Here is a 22,930-nt window from a genome sequence, read left to right as displayed (position 1 = left end):
CCACTTTTAAAGAGACTGGTATTATAATTATACATCCTTTTCTTTACTTGCACATTATATGTTTATGTCTTAATTATAGTTATAGACGTAAATGTGGAAGTAATTAAAGTAGGATTTGTTTTTTTACTACCTTAAAGTAGACTGTTTAACATCATACTCTTGGTTTATTGCTATTTCTACTATTACATTTATACTATTACATTATACTATTGCATTAGGAATTACTATGTTTATCTTAAGACTACTTTTTAAAATCATTCCCAGGGTTCATTCTTTTTTTTACCTTAATATCTTAAAATTGCTGAAGATTATTTTAAACTTAAAGACTGTTAATGATTATATTTTAGGCAGATAGTATTAAGAATTCAGCTTCAATAGATATCTCTTTGTTTTAATTCTCTAAGGCCGCTGCGGGGTGGGGTTTGTTTTGTTTTGGACATGCTCTGTCTCTTTGTATGTCAGAGGACCGGGACATCGCGAAGTGGGATCAAGCCTCATGTGGGGAGGCAAAATGGGGGGGTGGGGGGATAAAGGGGGAAGAGAAGGAGAGCAGGCTATATCTAATCTATTCTTCTAATCCCTATAACTATAAATATCAATGCAACAATAAGATAAAATGCAATAACTCATGGGGAATTTTGAATTAAGATTAAAACTGCCTCACTACCAGTTAAGACTATAAAATGACATTAAAAACTCAGAATCAATGTCTCCATGATGGGACAGTTAACTTTGTGAGCTGGAACGTTAAAGGCCTGAATCACGAATTAAAGAGAAAGAAAGTATGCTCTCACCTAACAGGCTTAAACGCTAAAATAGTATTTTTACAGGAGACCCACTTACTAAGCAAGGATCAGTTCAGACTACAAAAAGACTGGACTGGCCAAATGTTCCATTCTAGCTTTATAAAGAAAGTGAGAGGGGTGGGAATTCTCATACACAGAACAGTTCCATTTGTAGCATCAGATGTAGTATCGGACCATGAAGGGAGATATGTGATGGTCATGGGCAACTTATATAACAGTAAAATGATTTTGATAAATGTTTATGCACCCAATGTCGATGATAAGGAATTCATGCAAAATCTATTTGCATCCATTCCCAATGTGAACACTCATCCATATTACTAACCGAAGGTTGTAAACCGGATGGACGCAGGGCGAATCGAGGCGCACACGCACTGCAACAAGCCCTAAACGTGGCGGCTTCCCATAGTCAGTAGGTGGCGCCCAAATAACACAACGTAATGCGCCGTGGCGCCCGCCCCAGAGTCAGTACGTGGCGCCCAAACAACACAACCTGTGAGCTACACTTGCTCTAATCCACTGTGCCAGTAATATAGATTACATAATGGTCACAGACTCTAACCCAGCAGCTTCCCGGACTTAATGGCTGGCACACGAACACCACAACCTGTAAACTGAACTTGCTGTGCTCCACTCTGCCAGCAGTTGGTGTCAGCAAAGGCAACGGAATCACGTCTCCACAAAACGAGACCGCTTTACTACAGATATGCTTATGTAATTAAATGACATTTCCCCAGACGCACCCACCCTCCATGATATGTCATCCATCCAGATATCAGACGGAACAGAAACTGATTGCCATTCTTGGATTTCTGATTCGCTAGCGAATCGCGGGCTTACTTGTAAAATTATAATGGCTGGGGACTTTAATTGTGTTTTAAATCCACTCTTAGATAGGATTCCTGTGACGGGGGGGGGGGGGGGGGGGGGGATGACATCTAATACTGCAAAGACAATTATACAGTTTTTAAAAGACCACAACTTATCAGACCCCTGGAGATTTCTTAAACTAAACTCAAGAACATATTCGTTCTACTCACCAGTGCATTATAGCTACTCAAGAATTATTTTTTTATAGATAATAATTTCCTGCCTACGATTAAATCATGCAAATACGACACAATTGTTATCTCCGACCATGCCCCTCTAGTCTTGCAGCTAAAATCATTAAGCCCCTCACACTCACCTCGCAGATGGCGTCTTAACCCTCTTCTATTGTCAGACGAGAACTGCACAGAATTTATATCCAAACAAATCAGCTTCTTCCTCGAGACAAACGCGCCCACAGAGGTTTCTGCAGGAACACTCTGGGAAACTCTAAAGGCCTTCTTAAGAGGACAGATTATTTCATATCTTTTCCACAGAAATAAATTAGAAACCAAGAAAGTGTCAGAGCTAAGAAGCGAAATTACTAGAATAGATGAAGAACAAGCCAGGCCGTCCAAGTGAAGCTCTCCACAGGAAAAGGCAGGCCCTGCATACAGAACTTAACATCTTAACAACTAAAGAAACTGAACAACTTATTTATAAGTATAGACATCACTACTATGAACACAGAGAAAAAGCTAATAAGCTTTTAGCTCAACAAATTCACAAACAAGAAGTTCGCAATGCAATACCAGTAATCACCAACACGAATGGAGAAGAAATTATTGACCATAAAAATATAATGCACGCATTTACACATTACTAGGCAAGTGTCATTGAATAGTGGCGCTGCAAGTTTAGTTTCTTTTCAATAAAGTCAGGCGTTAGGCAAGTGTCATTGAATAGCGGCGCTGCAAGTTTAGTTTCTTTTCAATAAAGTAAGGCGTTAGGCAAGTGTCATTGAATAGCGGCACTGCAAGTTTAGTTTCTTTTCAATAAAGTCAGGCGTTAGGCAAGTGTCATTGAATAGCTGCACTGCAAGTTTAGTTTCTTTTCAATAAAGTCAGGCGCGCTTTGCAGCGGCGAAGTTCTGCTTTTAAATTTTTATTAAGAAGAAAAGAAAACCTTTTTAAACTGAGTGAAAATATACCAATAACAATTTGTTAAGGATCTGTTTTTTTGTGAAGCTGTCTTTACACAGCTTCTCTGTTGTTTCTCAATTGTGTAATGAATGTTTTCTTCAGCGCTCTTTGTGGCTGTTCCTTGTTTTCAGTTCACGTGATTATGTAGGAGGCGTGATGACGCGATACGTGACTCCGCCTCCCACGGCCATCGACCTGCACTCCATTACAGTATATAGACAAAAAAGAGGTTCCAGTTATGACCATTACATGTACAATTTCGAAATGAAACCTGCCTAACTTTTGTAAGTAAGCTGTAAGGAATGAGCCTGCCAAATTTCAGCCTTCCACCTACACGGGAAGTTGGAGATTTAGTGATGAGTGAGTGAGTCAGTGAGGGCTTTGCCTTTTATTAGTACAGATTATAAATCCTTATATTCTACTGAGCTCAAAGAAGACAACACACAATCTAATGCATTTCTGGATACATTACAGACACAACAAGTAGATGCTTTAAGTGCTGAGGAACTGGATAAACCTCTGACGCTAACAGAATTACTAGACGCTATAAAGTCACTTCAAAGCGGGAAATCAGCAGGCCCTGATGGTTACACCGTAGACTTTTATAAGAAATTCTCCACTCAGCTAGCTCCCCTCTTATTGGCAACATTTACAGAAGCTAGAGACAACCAAATACTACCTCAAACATTTCGTCAACCATTAATCACCGTCTTTCCTAAACAAAATAAGGACTTGTTACAATGTGCATCATACAGACCAATTTCACTCCTGAATAATGATGTTAAGATACTCTCAAAAATTCTAGCTAGAAGGATGGAGAAAGTGCTGCCCTCTGTAATATCACAGGATCAAACTGGATTTATTAAAAGCCAACACCTATCTTCCAATCTCAAACGCTTGTTTAATGTTATATATTCACCAGCAAAATCAAACACCCCAGAGATATTACTATCATTAGACGCAGAAAAAACATTTGATATGATTGAATGGAACTACCTTTTCACTGAACTGGAGAAATTTGGGTTTGGCTCGAATATTTGTACATGGATCAAATGACTGTATACCAATCCAGAAGCTTCAGTTTGTATTAATAACATTTGCTCATATTACTTTAAGCTAGAACGTGGTACCAGACAAGGATGTCCCTTGTCGCTACTGCTGTTTGCAATCACCATTGAACCACTGGCGGTTCACTGCTGAAAGTCTTATCAGATAAAGGGGATTGTCAGAGAAGGACTGGAACAGAAAATTTCTCTATATGCAGATGATATGGTTTTATATATATCAGACCCAGAAAACACTGTCCCTGCAGTTTTAACAGCACTAACAGAATTTCAAAAGATATCTGGTCTTAGAATTAATCTGAATAAAAGTATACTCTTTCCAGTGAATTCACAAGCATATAATATTAGATTGGACACCCTACCTTTTACCATAGCAGATCAGTTTAAATACCTAGCGGTAAATATCACAAGTAAACATAAAGCTCTTTATCAACAAAATTTTGCCGTCTGTATGGAAAAAATTAAGCAAGATTTGCATAGAAGGTCAACCCTTCATCTCACTCTAGCCGGAAGAATTAACGTTGTTAAGATGAATATCCTTCCTAAACTTCTTTTTTTATTTCAAAACATTCCAATATATATCAATAAATCATTTTTAAACAGTTAGATTCAACAATAACGTCATTCATTTGGAACTCAAAACACCTACGTATCCGAAGAGCGACTCTACAAAGACCTCAGGCAGAAGGTGGCATGGCTTTACCTAATTTTCAGTTTTATTACTTGGCAGCAAACATACAAGCTATAAAAACCTGGACACAAATAGATGAACATACACAGGCTTGGTGCGCAATAGAAATAAAATCCTGCAGTACTTCTTTATATTCCCTGCTTTGTGCACTTATTAATCCAAGTTATCGTTGATATACTAATAACCCAGTTGTGCTTCACTCACTCAGAATATGGAACCAATGTAGAAAGCATTTTAATATGGAGAATCTTTTATCTGTGGCACCTCTGCATGAGAACCACCTTTTTCAACCCTTGCAAACATATGCAGTTTTTAATATACGGAAAACATTTGGGATTAAATTACTTTTAATTTATATAGACAACATCTTTGCATCCTATGAACAATTACATTCAAAATGTAACTTTCCAACAACAAATTTCTTTCACTATCTTCAAATTAGAAACTTTGTTAAACAGAATCTGCCCGATTTTCCTCATCTCCCACCTTCCTCTATGCTGGAAAAAATATTGCTCAGTTTCGAGGACTCAGCATTTCTGTAATATATAAAATTATTTTACAGTCCCTCCCTTTCAAAGATCCAACAGGACAATGGGAAAAGGATCTCTTACTCAACATATCAGAAAAGGAGTGGAAGGTAGCAATGCAGAGAATTCACTCGAGCTCCATATGTGCAAAGCATACAATTATTCAACTCAAAATTATATATCAAGCACATCTGTCTCACTTAAAACTGTCTAAAATGTTTCCAGGGCAAGATCCAACCTGCAAACGCTGCAATCAAGTTTCAGCCTCACTGGGTCACATGTTTTGGGCCTGTACCAAATTAACATCATTCTGGACAAAAATTTTTAAGTGCCTTTCAGACAGCCTTGGTATCACAATCCCTTCTAACCCATTAACAGCTGTGTTTGGTGTTCTTCCAGATGGTCTTAAAGTGGACAAGGACAAACAATCTGCAATTGCCTTTACTACACTATTGGCACACAGACTTATTTTGCTAAACTGGAAGAATCCTAACTCTCCTCTTTTAAGTCAGTGGGTAACTGATGTTTTATATTATTTGAAATTGGAAAAAATCTAATTCTCACTTAGAGGACCTGTGCAGAACTTTTTCAAAACCTGGCAGGATCTAATCAATAATATTTTAGAATAAGCTCTTAAAGCACCGAGGAAGCAGATTCTCTTCCCATTTCTTTTTCTTCTCCATTTATCTTTATCTGCCTATTAAACTCATCAATTTATTTATTTTTACTAGCTTTAAGTTTTACTCCGTTGGCCATGCTCTCTTTTTCAGGGGTGGGCACTGATTTGTTTTCAATCCTAATTTTTATAAAAACTGATCTATCTGTATGGAATGATTACAATAAAATTTATAAAAAAAAAAAAAACAGTCTACCATCAACCGCACCCTGGCACTGAGGGTTCTCATGAAGCTCAAACACGATTATTGGCAGTTTCTTCATAGCCTTTGTTGATTTTCATAAAGTGTTTGACTCAGTTGATTGAACTGCCCTGTGGGACATTCTGAGACTCTGCAATATCTCCACAAGGTTGCTGGATATCATGGCCGGCCTGTACACTGGTACTGTGAGTGCTGTGCAGAGTGAAGGCAGAACCTCTGCGTTTTTCCTAGTTTATTTCAGGGTTCATCAGGGGTGTGTTCTTGCTCCTAATCTGTTCAATGCTGGCATGGACTGAGTGTTGGGCAAGGTCGTGGGGTCCAGCAGCTGTGGGGCATCTGTTGGTGAAGAAAGACTTACTGATCTTGACTTTGCTGACGATGCTGTGATCTTTGAGGAGTCAATGGAGGCTCAAAACGGGACACTTGAGAGACTGAGTGAGGAGTCCGAGTGTCATGGCTTGCAATAAAAACCAAGATCCTGTCCTTTAATCACCACTTAGGCACAGCCATCAGCAGTGTGTCCGTCTGCGAAGAGAGTGTTGACCTTGTCGAGAGGCAGTGACATTCATTTCTCTGGTAACTCTTCCTAAGTCAGTAGATGGATTGGGAGAGCATGGTGAGGGTCATGAGGTCACTGGAAAGGGGTGTGTGGTGCTCCTGATATCTACGCAAAAGGATGAAGGTCCGTCTTCAGAGTCCTGATGCTTCTTGTCTTGCTATATGGTTGTGAGACATGGATGCTATCCAGTGACCTGAGATGAAGATTGGACTCCTTCAGTACTGTGTCTCTTTGGAGTATCCTTGTGTGCTGCTGGTTTGACTTTATGTTGAATGACCAGTTGCTCATGGAGTCCTGAATGAGGCACATTACCCGCATTGTGAGGGAGTGTCAGTTATGGCACTACGGCCAAGTGGTGTGATTCCCCTGAGGGTGATCTTGCTCGCAGAATCCTCACTGATGAGGTGTGGCTGGACCAGGCCAAGGGGACACCCATGTAACACTTGGCTGCGACAGATATATGGTCATTTCCAGAGGGTGGGACTGGACTGCGTGCCTGCCTGGGGGTTGCCAACCAGGATCCCGAACTTTTTCCTCATGTGGTGGGAACGGCAACGTGCTATACCAGTGCATGCTCCTCAATCTGACATGACCTGCTCTCCGCCCTCTCTGGAAGATAGCTCTGCATGGCCAGGAAAATCATTAAAGACCCCTACTATCCTGGCCACTCATTGTTCACAATGCTGCCCTCCAGCGGGTAGTACAAGGGCATAAAAAGTATGACAAAAAGATTTGCAGATGGTTTTTATCCTTGGGCCATCAGAATTTAAAGTTTTAAAAACTCATGGAAGTATTTTTTTGTTAATTTCCAGTATGTACAATGATTACTTTAGTGGATAATAATTTCCATCCCTTATTTATTTATGTTTGGTATTTATTTATTATAGAATGTGTGCTTTTTATATTACTTGTTTGTTGCACTTGCACCATTTACAGATGTAGCTTTTACGATTTCATTGTACTGGTAAAATGACAATAAAGGCTTCCTAAAATCATTTAACCATCTCCATCACAATGGGTCTCACTGCCAAAGAAATGAAGCAGCTGCAGAGTGGTGTACACCTTTTCTAAAATTACTGGTTGTCACCTCCCAAAAACATGAGATCACTCTACTTTTCAGAATGAAATGTAGATTTTATCTAAAATAAGACTAAATTATTAACTGCCACATTAAACCCCACACACTCTCTAATCACTTTCCTTCCGTCTGCATCTGGTAAACAGCCCAGCACTCATCCACAAACTGTGCAATATATGATCTTCTTATCCTTAATAAGATCTATATTAATATGATGAATATATCCAGGTATGTGTGTGTTAAACTGGTTGTTTCTTGGCCATTTGAGAATGACAGTTATTGCTGCCCCAATGTCTGTATTAAAGTTTTGCTTGTATAGGTTTTGACAAATCAAATTCCATACAACTGACAATGTTATTTCTAGACAGGCTTAGGGATACAAATCCTATCAGTAAATTCCACATGAGAGGAATGGAAGAAGATGTCAGGGAGTGTTTTTCATTTGCATGTTAAAGGCAATGCTTTAAAAAATGTTGGTAAAATATTTTGCTTTATTAAACAAACATTGAGAAGGCATGATTTTCATCTAGTACAGTAATGTACAGAAAAATCTCACTTAAAAATCAGAATAACTCAATATTACGTAAGGAGAGAGAGGGGGAAAAACTAGTATCATCCTAGGTACCTCCCTCACCACCATTACACCAAATATTTTAAATATGTTTAATTAAGACAAGTATGTGTAAACTGGGGTTGTTCCTATTTTATGCTCATTTCTGTAGGAATAGGCTTCATTTCACCATGGTCCTTTAACTAGATTAAGAGAGTGTAAGAATGGAAGGCTGTAAGTAGATATTAAATTTTATATTTATTTATTTAGCCATTGTGATCACAATCTCATTTTGGATGACAACCTGATGTGTCAATGATGGACGATTTATTGAGAGTAAAGGCAAAATACTATATATTTACAGCTGGGAAAATATATTTTGCAGCTCTGTCATGGTTTTAAAATTGTAACAATAATAGGGTCAATTTAGTTCTTAAAATGAGAAATAAAAATGTGTTAAACCCAGGTAATAACCGCAATTAACAGTCAAGAGCTACAGCCTTTGCAGCAGTAAAACTTTAAGATAACTTATAAATTATACAGTACTATCATGTAAAACTGAAGTTGGCAAAAATAGGAAATATGGTTAATTCACAAAAGAAAAATAGCAAATTCTTTATGTAACAAACACATTCTAATACTGAATTTTAAATAATATGCATTGACAAAGCTTATTTATATCCAAAGATGGCTGTGCAGTTGGACCACAAACTATAACACCATGTGAGAGACAAGATTGGCCCACAATATGTTTTTGTACACCTGTCCAATCATATGATCATACTAGCTCCATCCTAACTTAACCAACTATCTGAACCAATGAAGAGGGAAGCATGAGAGGCAGATGAGCCATACCAGAAGATGGAGAAAACATCAAGTGCAAAAAAAAAAAAAAAAAACCCCGAGGAAAATGAATTTTAAATCACACAAACAGCATACTCAGCATACTTAATTTTACAAGGATGCCAACTTTCAAACAAACACCTGTATAGAGATGGAGTTACCATTAGCTAAGTGGCATTCAACAGAAGTACTGTTAGTTTTAAAACATAATTTTGTCAACGTGTCAGACCCTCACATATTCTTAACTTTTTGTCAAAGTTCAACCAAATTCAGTATTCTGCACAGAAAATCTGGTCAGAGGCAGAATTATAAAGCAGCTACATAAGTTTCAAAGTAAGGAGACAAGGCAGCATGTGCAAAGCCTGTTTTTTAATGTCAATTTGTAAACCACATAGAGAGCAATTGGGGATATTATATGTTAATGAACTAAAGGAGGACATTGAATTTTTGTACAGATTTGGTACACCTTAACTGGCTAAATATCAATTGTCCCTGGACTAGCCAATTGTGGTAGGCTAGTCTAAACAACAATCCATGGACAATTTTTCATCCCTGACTACATTTGAAATTAACTGCTCCATATCTCACTAGCTGCTGTTTGATATTGGAAGAAAAATTATAAATTAATGTTTAGTTTCTGTGTTCTGCATGGTATTTTCTGTATTTTTATTGCATTTTATGCCTTTCTTTACATACATTGCAGTTGTAAATGTGTATGGTGTTTTGAACATGCTATATAAAAATAAATTAAATTGAAAAACTTTGTTTTATAAATTGTCAACAATATATGTATAAAGTCAGAAATTAAAAGACATTCTAGATTTTCTTCTTACCTATTTTAGATGAATTGGAATTCTCAATCCCAGCAAACACATGAAAATTTCCAAAGAGGCATGAAAAAACAAAACAGGAATGATTGTAAAAAATTTTATTTGTCCCATCTGGAACATTTAGTTGTAAAGCATAATCATATGGAAATAAAACAAACTACACTTATTACTCATTATTGTGCTTAAAATAGTCATATTTGCTTTTACTTTAATATCACTAATAATAATAATACATTTTATTTGTATAGCACCTTTCCCGTGCTCAAGGTGTTTGAAATCTCATAAATCACAAGTAAGACTAGCAATTACAATCCCTTTTAAAGTATATTAAAGGGCATCAAAGGAGCATTAGAGAGGCAATGGAACTACTATAAAGGTAAACAATACAAAGGTTATTAAGAATCTCTTCAAAAATGCATTGTAAACACCTGCCAGCCATTCTCCTTCTGTATTCTTACATTTACTTCTTTCCAGGGAAAATAATAGTATAAAAATAATGCTAAAAACACTGTAATATAATAAATACAATAATAAAGTATAATCTCATTTAATGATGATTTAATGATAATAATGAAGGAAAAACTTGGCACTGTTTTTATCACTTCCTCAGCTTCACATGATAAAACAAATGTAGAATGAAATAAACATGCTGATCTAACTATAAATTGATGAACACATTTTGACACTATGCACTCAATTTTTTTTTTTTCATGGAACTATAAATATGTACAATCTAGTTTTATTTATGAACTTAACTTGCCCTTTTTATGTCCAAGCTGACTGACCTTACCTGATGATAAAATGCTATACTGAAAAGATTATAGGGAGTAGACCACATTTGATCATCTTAGAAAGAAAAGGAATTTATCTGAATTATTACACAGACTCAGAATTAAGTGACAAACACACAAATAGTGTTTACCATAAATGAATGAAAGAAAAGTTTAGGTTATTTGCAATGAGAATCAGATGATGATTTGTGAAAATTGTTCACATATTTTCTTGCACTTTTGCATTTTAGCTGTAAGCTTACAAGACGATTTTTCCCCAAGTTCACATACAGTTGTGTGACGCGCAATTTCAAACTTTTCCCTAGACTATTACATATGTAATAGACATCTTAACTAACTGAAAAATAACATGTTGCAGGGTTTACATATAATAAAATGTTAAGATGAAACTGACTTGGCTATATACTTTACCTTTAATACTAACCGGAAATGAATAGATACAATTAGTATTACAGAGGACTAAAGATAATATTGAGCTCTTACAAGAATATTGTTTACCCTGTGAATAAACAGTAGCACACAAGTCTCCAGGTCTAAAAGAATGAAACAATTTCAAGAAGAAGTTTTGACAGGACTAAGCTGTTAAAACTGTAAAATTGTTAATTGCTTTGTAAAGTGATGGAAATAATCAAACACTATGATAGGGTCTATATAAAATAAATACTACAAAACACTTCTCAACATAGTTAAGAATAATACATTACAAAACATATTACATAATATTACAAAAACACTTCCTAACATAGGTGATTAAACTAGCATGCTCCACAACATCAAAAGAAAGATCTAAATACATATTGTGTGAACAGGCAAACTGATTACATAAAACAGATTCAACCTATACTTTGCACTTAGCAGAGACTGATCACTAAATAAAGACTAATTATAAAAAAGAAAATGCAGAGTCTCCATCTCTTTCTCTTTACAAGAGATGTTGCCAATCAACATGGTTGATTGAAAAAACTTCCAGTGGTTAATTAATTATAATGACCCAGAGTCCTATATATTCCATTTACAAGCACTGTTGCCAGTCATATATTAAAAAAATTACAAAGAAAATGTAAGAGCTGAAAACCCAGTTAATCACAGCTAATGCATTTGCACATTCAACTGACTTTTGGATTGCAGTAACACTTCAATAGTTGTAGCATAATAAGGTGCTATTACACAGAATGACAGATGAAATCAGAGGTACTACAGACACACATTTTTTTAGCCATACATATGGCTTACAGCCTTGTTGAAATGGAAACTGCTGATGAGTAGATTTCAGAACCTGCAGGTGGAAGCAAGTGCTTGGGGTAATGCAAACCTGGCCTCAGTAGCTTGTTTCATTCCTACACAGAAAACTAACATTAACAACAGATTTCACATTTACAGTGGGGGAAATAAGTATTTGATCACTAAGTTTTATGATAATTTCATTTTAATGGAGAGAGACAGAATATCAACCTAAAATCCAGAAAAAAAACATATGACATACAAGTTATAAATTGATTTGCATGTCATTGAGAGAAATACGTATTTGATCCCCTACAACCCAGCCAGAATTCTGGCTCCCACAGATTGTCTGAGTGCCCATGTGGCACACAGATTACAATCAATCGATCAATTATAGACACTCCTGATCTCAACTCGTTATGTGTATAAAGCACACCTGTCCACAGAATCAATTTCTTCCATTCCAACCTCTCCACCATGATGGACAAGACCAAACAGTTGTCAAAGGATGTCAGCGACAAGATTGTAGACCTGAACAAGGCTGGAATGGGCTACTAGACCATCAGCAAGAAGCTTGGTGAGAAGATGACAACTGTTGGTATGATTATTTGGAAATGGAAGAAATATAAAATGACCATCAATCTCCCTCGGTCTGAAGCTCCAAGCAAGATCTTGCCTCAGGATGATCATGAGAAAGGTGAGGGATCAGCCCAAAACTACACAGGAGGAGCTTGTTAATGATCTGAAGGCAGTTGGGACCACAGTCACCAAGAACACCATTGGTAACACACTATGCCATAATATATTGAAATCTTGCAACACCCACAAGGTCTCCTTGCTCAGGAAGGCACATGCACAGGTCTGTCTTAAGTTTGCCAATGAACATCAACATCAATAATTTATAACTTTTACGTAATGTGTTTTTTCTGGATTTTTGTTTGATATTCTGTCTCTCTCCATTAAAATGAAACTACCATAAAAATGAGAGACTATTCATTTCTTTGTAAGAGAGGAAACTTACAAATTCAGCAGGGGATCAAATACTTATTTCCCCCTCTGTCTCTTAACTGTGGTGAGAGGCTACCTGTGCATGCACAGTGCATAAGTTATAAAAGTAGCTGTGCTTGGCTTTTGGCTGTACACATGATCGACTTCCCAACACGTCAAAATGCTCCGTTTTTTTTGGCATTTTTTGCAGCTGAAACAAACTCATATCAAGATATTGTTCTTCTTTCCCACACTGATCTTATAACTTTTTCCCATCCAGATATTAAATTTGAAAAGGGGACTAAAATCCTACTTAATTACTTTTTCTCAACATGCTTCAAGCCTGTTTCTAATATTTTCTAAAATATTATCACTGAATATCTCCATTAAATTATTATTATTAACTCTACTAAAATAAAAGAACACTGACTAAGCAGCGAAAAAAATGCTTATGAAAGATCAACCTATTTTTATGGGGAAATCATAGGGTAGAAAATAAAAGTTTAAGTGAAAAAATATTAAATACTATTTTTAAGGAAATAATACTTGGTATTCCTTTATTAAGACAGAAAAAATGTTCTGACCTTAAAAGCATACTTTCTATTTATATGGTCATCCACAGAAAGCATTGAAATATGAAAACTAGGAAGGAGGATGCTTCCCAGAATTCCTTCTTCTTTTTCATCTAAAAATGAAAACAGTATTTATTTATTATTTGTCATTCACATAAAATAGGAACAAAAGAATTTAACTAATAAATACCTTATGCTACAAACAGTCCTGGTGATGAAAATAGAAATTATACATCATAAAATGAATTAGAGTTAGCTAAAAAAATGTATTCTTGTTCCCACATACACAAAAGGTTTAAAATACAGTATAACCTACTGTATAACATCCTAAACTTTATATTTCTGGGAATGTTTTCTGATATTAATTCATTTTTGGAATGACTAGCATTTCTTAGGTTAACTCAAGAAGATGGCTGTTGACTTGACCATCCCATTTTGATTATGGAACTCATGGAGGTGTTGGATTTGGAAACTACTAAGCCATACTAGACTTTTTCAATGAGGTTCTTCCTTCTTAATGTATTGTCTACATGGGGTAGAAGCAGTTTGGAAAAAGAAATGGAATTGGGAGACAGTTGTGGTTATATAAATCTAGTCAAGATCAAAACTGAAAGAATCAAGTGAACAGAGTCCAGAATGTGAAACAGTAATCATATTCAAGATTCAAAATGAGAGATTCAGAACAAAGAATTTATATACAAGCTGAGCCAAATGTCAGTTGAAGATCAAGATCAAGGAGACAGAAAAGAAATTGTAAAAAAAAAAAAAACAAAACAAAAAATATTATGTTCAAAGAGAATTACAATAGGCTTTTTAAGATGTACCCACAAAGTCAGACAATCAAGAAGTATACAACGCTAATCTTTAAACTTTTGACCTGGTGATGTCATGCACCACACATTTCCAGTTGACCTCTCCTAGCAACGTTTTAACAACGATGTATTTGTTGTGTCTCAAAATGGTGGTGCCCATAGAAAAACACAATGGGAGAGTGCAATTAATTTTAACATAAGTAAAAACAAAAATAAATGTTGTATGACCGTATCCCTTGGTCTCTAAAGCAGCCAAAATGTGGTATACATTATTTTTACTTTATTTTAGACCCGGGAACTATATATAAAAATTAAAAAACATAAACATAAATTTGATTTACATGCCTAGAGCTGCTATTGATTTGGTTTCAATGAAATCCTTCATAAACACAGCTTTGATCATCCACCTATCAGAACTGAGCAAAAGCTCAATTACTCAAGCTGTCACCAAATCTCAACAAATTCTGAAATTGTTAGCCAAACTCATTCCAGATATGCTGTCTTACTTACACCACTGACACTGCTCCTTCTGTGTTTAGACATGCAGCACTGATTTCACTATAGCTGGGAAAGGTTATTGATTGAAAATTTTTGACTTTTGTTTTAATCAATATTATTAAAATGTTCTATTTTTTAGATATGCTATTATTCACACTAATTTTGACATAGCTCATCCATTTAGAATCTGCAGAAGTGCCAAACAAGGATGCTCATTATCTGTTTTACGGTTTAATTTCTTGAACTTTTACCTATATTTCTGCATAGTTCTAATTTTAAATTTACCTATTTCTTTTTAGGGGTTCCCTCAAAAAACTTCATTATATACCAACAACGTTTGTCTTTATTTTGAGAACAACAAATTATTTTTAATCCAATAGTTATTTAATGCCTCTAAAGTTTTTGTTTTAAAATTAACTAAACTAAATACTCCCTGCTCTCTTTGAAGTGTCCCAGCCAGAATATCAATCTCCTTTCGACATTCTACATGCAAATATCTCCTGTAATTTAGTTCCAATATTTCAAAATCCACACCACATGCTGAAGTTAAATTTGCTTTATCACTGCCTTTTATACTTCTTGTGGTTTTCTTTTCTAGAGATGCTTACCATATTGCTTTCTTTCATACAGCTATTGGGCTTTTACCTTTGAAGGACAAGATGGCATTTTAATCTCTCAGTTGACAAAAACAACACATTTAAAAAACAACTTTCTGCTAAATTGAACAAATTCATATTGAAGAATGTTGACTCATTTCAAGATCAAAAGTTTGTTTAAAAGGCTGTTTAAGTGGGCTTATCGGTGATGCTTCTGTCTCTTTGGCTTCTAACTTGAGTTATTTCTGAATTATCTAGAATCGACATGGCCCAGAATATCGGACAAAACACAAAAAGCCTGCATTTCTCAGACCAGGGCAGAGTTCAATGGATTTGTTTTAAGCAAGGCTAGATTTCAAATCTACTTCTATTGTGCTAGGGCATAACATTATAATTTATGGAGTAAAGTCAAGTAAACTGTTGGCTCTTAGAATACATAAATGATTTTTTTTTCACTCCGTTTCAGCTATCAAATCAAAAGATGGAACTATTACCAAAATCTCTCTGGAAATTAACAAATGATCAGTGTACCTATGAACTTTTCTTGGCTGATCTTCCCCATATTCTTTCTTTGTTAGCTATATCTAATCTTACTCCAGCTGTAGCTTTGTTACGTTAGGCTCCTATTGCTATCAGTGAGCTAGACGATGCTATCAAATCCTTTTTTCAATGGAAAATCTACAGGATTGGAAAGAATCCAAGAAGACATACTGTTAGCTTTACATAGCTCAAACCTTTACTTCAGATTCTATCCTCTGATATAGCTTCTTCACAGCTTTATCTTCTTTAACACTAGAATTACCAGAGCCTACGAAAAAACTCGTAAATCCGTCCCACCTTAAATCGCGTCTTAAATCCGTTTGCACCTCTCCGCCAGAGTCCTTTGTCATCTAAATGTGCTGATAAACAAAAGCTACTAGCAGCCAGCTACTCCTTCCCCCCACCTACTTAGAATGAACTTCTCCTAGCTCAAGCCTTGCCTTGATTTGATTACCTGGGATTGAAGTGGAGTTTTACAGTGGAAATAATTCTAGCATTATTTGGAATACACGCATTTCATGTGTGTTCCATTTCTATAGTAGGCTGTGCAAACACATTTTTAAAACAGAAACGTTTTTCATATTCTAATAGTAAATGACAAAATGTAGGCATAAACTATATAACGTATGAAGCCTGAAGTCCATATATCAAAGAAACACTTTCACAAAAGGTACAAATAAGAGAACACGTGCGCTTTCATTCAAAAAATTAAAAAAAAAAAAAGCCGCATTAGCATGCCACATTGACAGTCTTACTACAACCGCCGCGGTGGCGTAATGGTATCAGCCCTTGACTGGGAATCAGAGGGTGGCGAGTTCAATCCCGCACGGCTCCACTTCGAGAAATGAACTGCTCTTATTCTTACAATTTTAGAATAACAACATAAATTTGATTTCAGTCTGTAACAGCCAGTGTAACTTATGATACTGGAAAAGGTTAGTTTTTTTTTTTTTTTTTTTTTTTTAATAGGCTCTGGTAATTGTAGTGTTAATCTCTACTTTATCTCTTCTATTAAATGCAGGATAAGGACTCTACTAAATGTTTTAATTACCAGCCAATGTCATTGATAAATGCAGATATGATGTTACTGGCACAAATGCTAGCTTGTCATCTGCAAATGGTCACTGCTAAGCCTCAATGAGGCTGGTTTAATTCCATTCCCCCAAGCTGATGACAATTTGCACCTTCTCTTATATTATCCACAATGACTATTTGGAAGCTCTTCCACTGCTTTTTTTTCCCCCACAGTATGCAACGAAGACTTTTGACAGGCTCAACTAGCACTACCTCTGGAGAGTTTTGTAAATAATGGGATATGGTCCTTTTTATTAGTATGATTCAAACTCTACACTCCTTTTCCACTAACGTTTTGCCAGAGGTGGGCAACCCGAGTCACAGAAATTGACTTGAGGTAGACTTGAGTCTTAATTCTACTGACTTGTGACTAGTTTAACATGACTTTATGTTTTAATAAGACTAAATGGAATTGTTTTGCTTTACAATATTTATACCCCACCAAGGTCACCTTTAACATAACTTTCTAAAATGTTTTAGTGAGGATGACTAAAGTATTAAGTCTCTGAGAAAAAATATAAAGTAGAAAATATTGATAAAATAAGGTATGTTTCAGAGACAAGATTTTGCATATTGAATAACTCTTAAAAACAGCAGTAAAGTGCAAACCATTTCCTAGCTCTGATTTCTTTGAAGAAATGTAAAAGTCCAAGGTAATGACTGCACTAGAAGTGTTTCAAAACTACCAATTAAGTGATAACTGGTTTTAAACAAAGTGTCTTAACAGAAGTTACTACTAGGATGCAAAAAAGGCTAAACTATTCAAAGTGTCAAGAACGTAGCCAAAATTTTTGAATACTGTTTAGCTCACAGAAATTCATGGAAATTTCTAGATTCCCTTCTCAGATTTTATGTTAAATTATGTAAGAGAATTATTGGTCTCCTCTGCTATTCATGCAATTAAACAAAGCAGATAAACAGTAACAGACAGATCATATACGACAATAAAACACTGACAATAGACTTTGTACAACATTTTACTCTCATTAGGAGGATGCTTCCTTAACCATATGCCATCAAATTAAATGTATTAAGTTATATGGTAATTGACATAAAACGTAAGTAAATGTGATTCTTATAGTCATGTGTTTAATACTATATGAAGTGATGTAAATTTAAAAGCGTTTAAACTCATAACCTTGTAAAATCTGTATCTTTAATTTTTATAATCTCAGGAAACCCAACTAGCAGCATAAGGTCACAAAATTACATTTGCCTCTTTTTTTTTTAATCAACTGAACACCCTAATAAGGAACCATTAAGTTTAAAGAAACTACAATATATCCCAAAACATTTTTTCATATTAAATACTTTACATATAGCATAACATATTTGGTATATCATTTTTCTGTTTCAGCAGAAAGAAAACTCCAAATGTTTCATTATAAATGTTACGAGTTATAATTTAGACTTTGTGCGCAAAATTAAAGGCTACAGTAACCAAACATTCAGAAAAGTTACTTACCTCTGTAATAGAATAGGCACAAATCCGACAGTACAAACCATCTTTTCTTCCAAAGTTTCATTCCAGTACTATCCTAGAATAACATAAGAATGCAAATGTGAGGGTGAAGGGAGGGGAGGGTTTTTATTTAACTAATGTCACAAAATTACTTAATAACAAAGTGTACATTTAGATATCCTTAGTAAATGTCTAGTCAGGTACTGTCACTATTCCAGCATCTGCATATTTAAAAATACATTAGTAAATACTAATGAGTTAGCAAATTTGTTGCCAGCAAATATAAACAAAGCTTTCATTCATTGGAAAGTAACTAAATTATTGTACACAAAATTCATGCACTGTTTTTGTAGAGACAATCTCAGTTTGTGGATGCACGGATGTGGTGAAAGTTTTTGCTATTCCTTCTATTTGTAATGTGCAAGTAGGGAAATCTCTGTGTGACCCTTATCGATTCCAGAAAGTGGTACTGTTCTCCTTGGAACTAAATCTATTCCCAAATTCCTGGGCTCATCAAAAGCATTATATAAATGTAAAGAATTAAAAATATTCCAGCAATGAGAAACAGGCACCCCGTCAAACACAAATATCATGATATTTGTGCATTTCTATAAGATTTTACTATACTGTATTTATAGGTCTGAATCGGATTCTGATAATTTAGATTGTTACCTATCATGTAACGTGTGTGGTTGGTTGGCCAGTTGGCAAACATCCGCCATGTCCTCTCAGTTGCGGGAAGCAAACCATAGATATGTGATACAGTATCTGCCAAATAATTCAAAGAGTACATGATGCATGTTTTGGCCTAATTGGGGCTCATCAGGTGTACGTACCTTTGCTCACCCTTACGGGGATTGAACCTTAGACGTTATAGCATCAGGCAAAGACTCTGACGTGGCACCACAGCAGCTGGTTAGCATACTTGGTAAAAGGTGCATAATTTGCTCAATGAGTGTGTGTGTATATATATATATATATATATATATATATATATATATAGAGAGAGAGAGAGAGAGAGAGAGAGAGAGAGAGAGAGAGAGAGAGAGAGAGAGAGAGAGAGAGAGAGAGAGAGAGAGAGAGAGAGAGAGAGAGAGAGAGAAAGAGTACTCTATGTACAAGATAGAAGCCTTTTCTCATCTTTCCTAATTTTCCCTTATTATCTGTTCTGATGCTATACAATCTAATAATAATGAAGATATAAGTTAGTATTTCCAGAATTTACCACTTTAATTCTAAGTGCACAACCTAAGATCAGGCTATGATGAAAACGGTACCTTTTACTTAAAATTTCAGATAATGGATGAAATTCAGCCATCAGCAAGATATTTTCTTCACTACTATGTGAAAAGCATTCATGTAAAAAATTCCATATTCTACACATTGATCTTGATTGAAACGCATTGTTTGGTGATCATCTTATTTTACTCAGTTGGAAGAATGGTAACCCACCCTCAATAACTCAGTGGGAAATTGATGTCTTGTTTAGATTAACACTGAACAAGCTCAATCCATTGAATTCTTTTTGGTCCACAACCACCATTAATACATGCTACTTAGAGACTATTTCAGTTTGAGCACTCTTTCATAACATTGATCGGAATGCAGTACTGATTGTATATTTGACTAACTACATCTCACTCATCATAAAATGTTTCATAAAATCAGCAACACTAACAATTATAATATATTGCTTGTTATTGATCCTGTTAATTTAAAGTGAATTAATACTGCCATTAAACATATAATCATAAGATGCTTTGCAAAATGCGTAAGATTATTATTCAGTATCAAACAGACATAAGTACAACAAAATTATAGGAAAACAGACCATAAATCAAGAACAGAGTGTAATGCACCAAAGTAACAGAGAAAACAACTAAAAATAGAGAAATTATTGCATGCTTTATTCATTTTACAGAATTAATGCCAGAAAATTGCTGACCACTTTAGTATTTAAACTTGATTGAAGAAGCCTTGTAAATTGACCTTGACAGAGAATTACCAGTGTGCAAAACACAATGAAATCCATGTCTTCTCAAAACAGTGAGAGTGATATTAACACCATGACAAGAACACAGAATGCCACATATATGCAAATTGATACAAAATATAGTAATAACTCAGTTAACTAATCCTCTGAGACAAAAGCTTTCTTACAATTAAGTCAGTATAAAATGCACTGTGGTGCGTGTGCCTGTTCAAGTACCTGTACTGCTAGAGTGCTGTGCTAGTCATCGAGCAACTTTCCTACACAGAATAGTCACCTGTTGTTAATAGTGTGCTTAGGTATTTCACATGTATTGTAATTATTTTAATATTTTATAAAGTAATAAATATATGTCCAGCATGTCATAAAAATCGAAGTAATATCTTTAGAAACTAAAAAAACATTATATAGATAAATATAATTATAACATATTATAATTAATTATTAATTTAATTAATTATAGCTGAAGAAAAGGAATGCCACGTAACAAAATCATTAGTGTTAGCACCAAGACATGAAAGAAGATGTTGCAGAGTGTGGAAGTGGGGTGGAGACAGAGACCACCTCTGCTAAAACTTATTGACTTGGATGCATAGTTACCAACATTTATTCCTTAAGAAATCTGGCTTGGATTGGATAATGCACTTAAGGGAAAGTGATTGCAGATGATGTTGCCTTCTGGCTTCAAGTGTGGTACAAGGTGCAACTGGTGATGTATGTCAAGGCAAAGGATGAGGCAGCTATGTGCTTGAAGTTATGGAAGATTAGTAGTGTTGGAAGGAGGCTCGGGAAGGAAACAGCAGTTCAGGCTGCAGAATAAACAAAGTAACTACCCATAACTCGCCATATCACAGAAGATGTTAGCAAATTAGTTGCTCAAGGTTTTTAAAATATTCTCTATTGTTCCATCCACTTTATTGATCTTTATTGACTTTATTGATCGTCCTGAGGTTGAAAAAAAAAAACTTTTTACCACAGGATTGATCTGTTTGTAAAATTTAAAACCTGGATCCAAAATCACACTGAGATTTTCAGCATATGGCTTTAAGTACTGGACAAGTGGATCAGTGTGCTAGCAATGTTACAGGTAACAGTGGGTTCACCAAATAGAATGAAGTGCCATCCTGTGTTTTATATCATCTAAGCAGTTAAAAAGCTTTGTCACCAACTCCATTTCACAAAATTGCAATGGGAAGTAAATTTATGTATCATCAGCATAACAATGATATGAGATGTTATACATATTTAGTAGGAGCAGAACAGTAACATAAAAGAAGAGGACCAGACCCAAGACAGACCCTTGGGGTACCCCTTGGGGGGTAACACAGGTTACGGAAGTGATAGAAGCGGCTGAGCTACCATCATGCACAGAAAACGTCCTGCCATTGAGGTAATCCGCAAACTGCTTAAGAGCAGTAACCCGAATACCAACCCAACACTCAAGCCTGTTAATAACAATTTCATGATCAACCACCTCAAATGCAGGGATCAACTCCAATAAAATTTGCACTGCGCACCTCCCTGAATCAGCCACCAGCTCCAGATCATTGGTCATTCTTAGCAGCTCCTATTCTGTGCTGTGAAACATTCTGAATCCTCATTGAAACTTTACCAGAATATTGCTGGGGTATATTACTACCTTCTTGATTGGAGAAATTTGAGGGAAGCCCATTTTATTTCACTCTAGAAACTTCCTTCAGAACAAGAACTAGTTAAGATCCTTAGGAATGAAAAATTTAAGATCCTTGGATTTCCTTAAACCACTATTTTGGATAAACATTCAATATATATCTGTCTTCTGTTACAGCGTAGAAGTGAAGATGAATCTAGCCTGTAATTATCAACTAGAGAGTAATAGACTGTCTGAAAGTACAATTCACAATTTATATAAATATCTCTGGTTTCATGTACACGTTTGAGTCTAAATGGTGTAATATCTTACCTCTTGCAGAATGCTATAAGAACACTCACTAATCAAAGTAAATGGGAATATCCCCTTTTGAGTGTCAGTTTGGTTACATACAATACTCCCTAGCAGCTCTTTATAATGCAAAATTGATTTATGTGATCAACTTCAGTATCTACTTTTTTCTCTAATCTCCTGAGCCAATCATTATGGACATTGTCTGCAGCATGGATCAAGCTGTGGTTTTTAGAAAATGAGAAGCACTTGTTGGAGTCAACTTTAGGCCAGTTCCCCTTTGCTGCAGATATAAAAATCCAAGTTGTGAAGTCATATTTGATCCAACCTGTTCCTTGCCTCACTACATGGGGCAGAGTTGAACCAAAAATACACAGTCTCCCATATTCCTAGCAGTTGTTTAAGTAAAGCTGGACTTTCCTAAACTCTATCCCCTGGACTTTGGTTCTGCATTGAGGACCTTCTCACTTTTGGAGGTTAAAATCAATTAGACTTCAGTTTCTTTAAAGTATAAGTCCATGTTCTTTAGAAAGCTGGTTCTTAAATAAAATATAAAGGGGGTGAAACTTGTGTTTAAATTTCCTTTCTCTGAATAATGAATGCTGCAAAAACAAACTAACAGTCCTTGAAT

The 22,930-nt window shown here is 35.5% G+C and overlaps 1 protein-coding gene across 12 annotated transcripts in view; it reads right to left on the bottom strand.

The window, feature by feature from the left end:
* The window catches only part of plekha5 (pleckstrin homology domain containing, family A member 5), a 493,187-nt gene that overhangs the window by 155,175 nt on the left and 315,082 nt on the right, over positions 1 to 22,930 (bottom strand). For 11 of the 12 annotated variants that reach the window (XM_051935446.1, XM_051935440.1, XM_051935428.1 and 8 more), the window contains 2 exons: positions 18,392 to 18,464; positions 13,419 to 13,519 (listed from right to left, as the gene is read on the bottom strand). In XM_051935446.1, coding sequence (XP_051791406.1) covers positions 13,419 to 13,519; positions 18,392 to 18,464 — 174 coding nt within the window. Of the gene's footprint in view, positions 1 to 9,838; positions 10,367 to 13,418; positions 13,520 to 18,391; positions 18,465 to 22,930 lie in introns of those variants that run through there. The other variant, XM_051935433.1, reaches the window with a different exon arrangement.

The sequence above is a fragment of the Erpetoichthys calabaricus genome, chromosome 1 (genome assembly GCF_900747795.2).
Source record: "Erpetoichthys calabaricus chromosome 1, fErpCal1.3, whole genome shotgun sequence".
Classification (NCBI taxonomy): Eukaryota; Metazoa; Chordata; class Cladistia; order Polypteriformes; family Polypteridae; genus Erpetoichthys; species Erpetoichthys calabaricus.
This window is presented reverse-complemented; position numbering and strand designations above follow the sequence as displayed.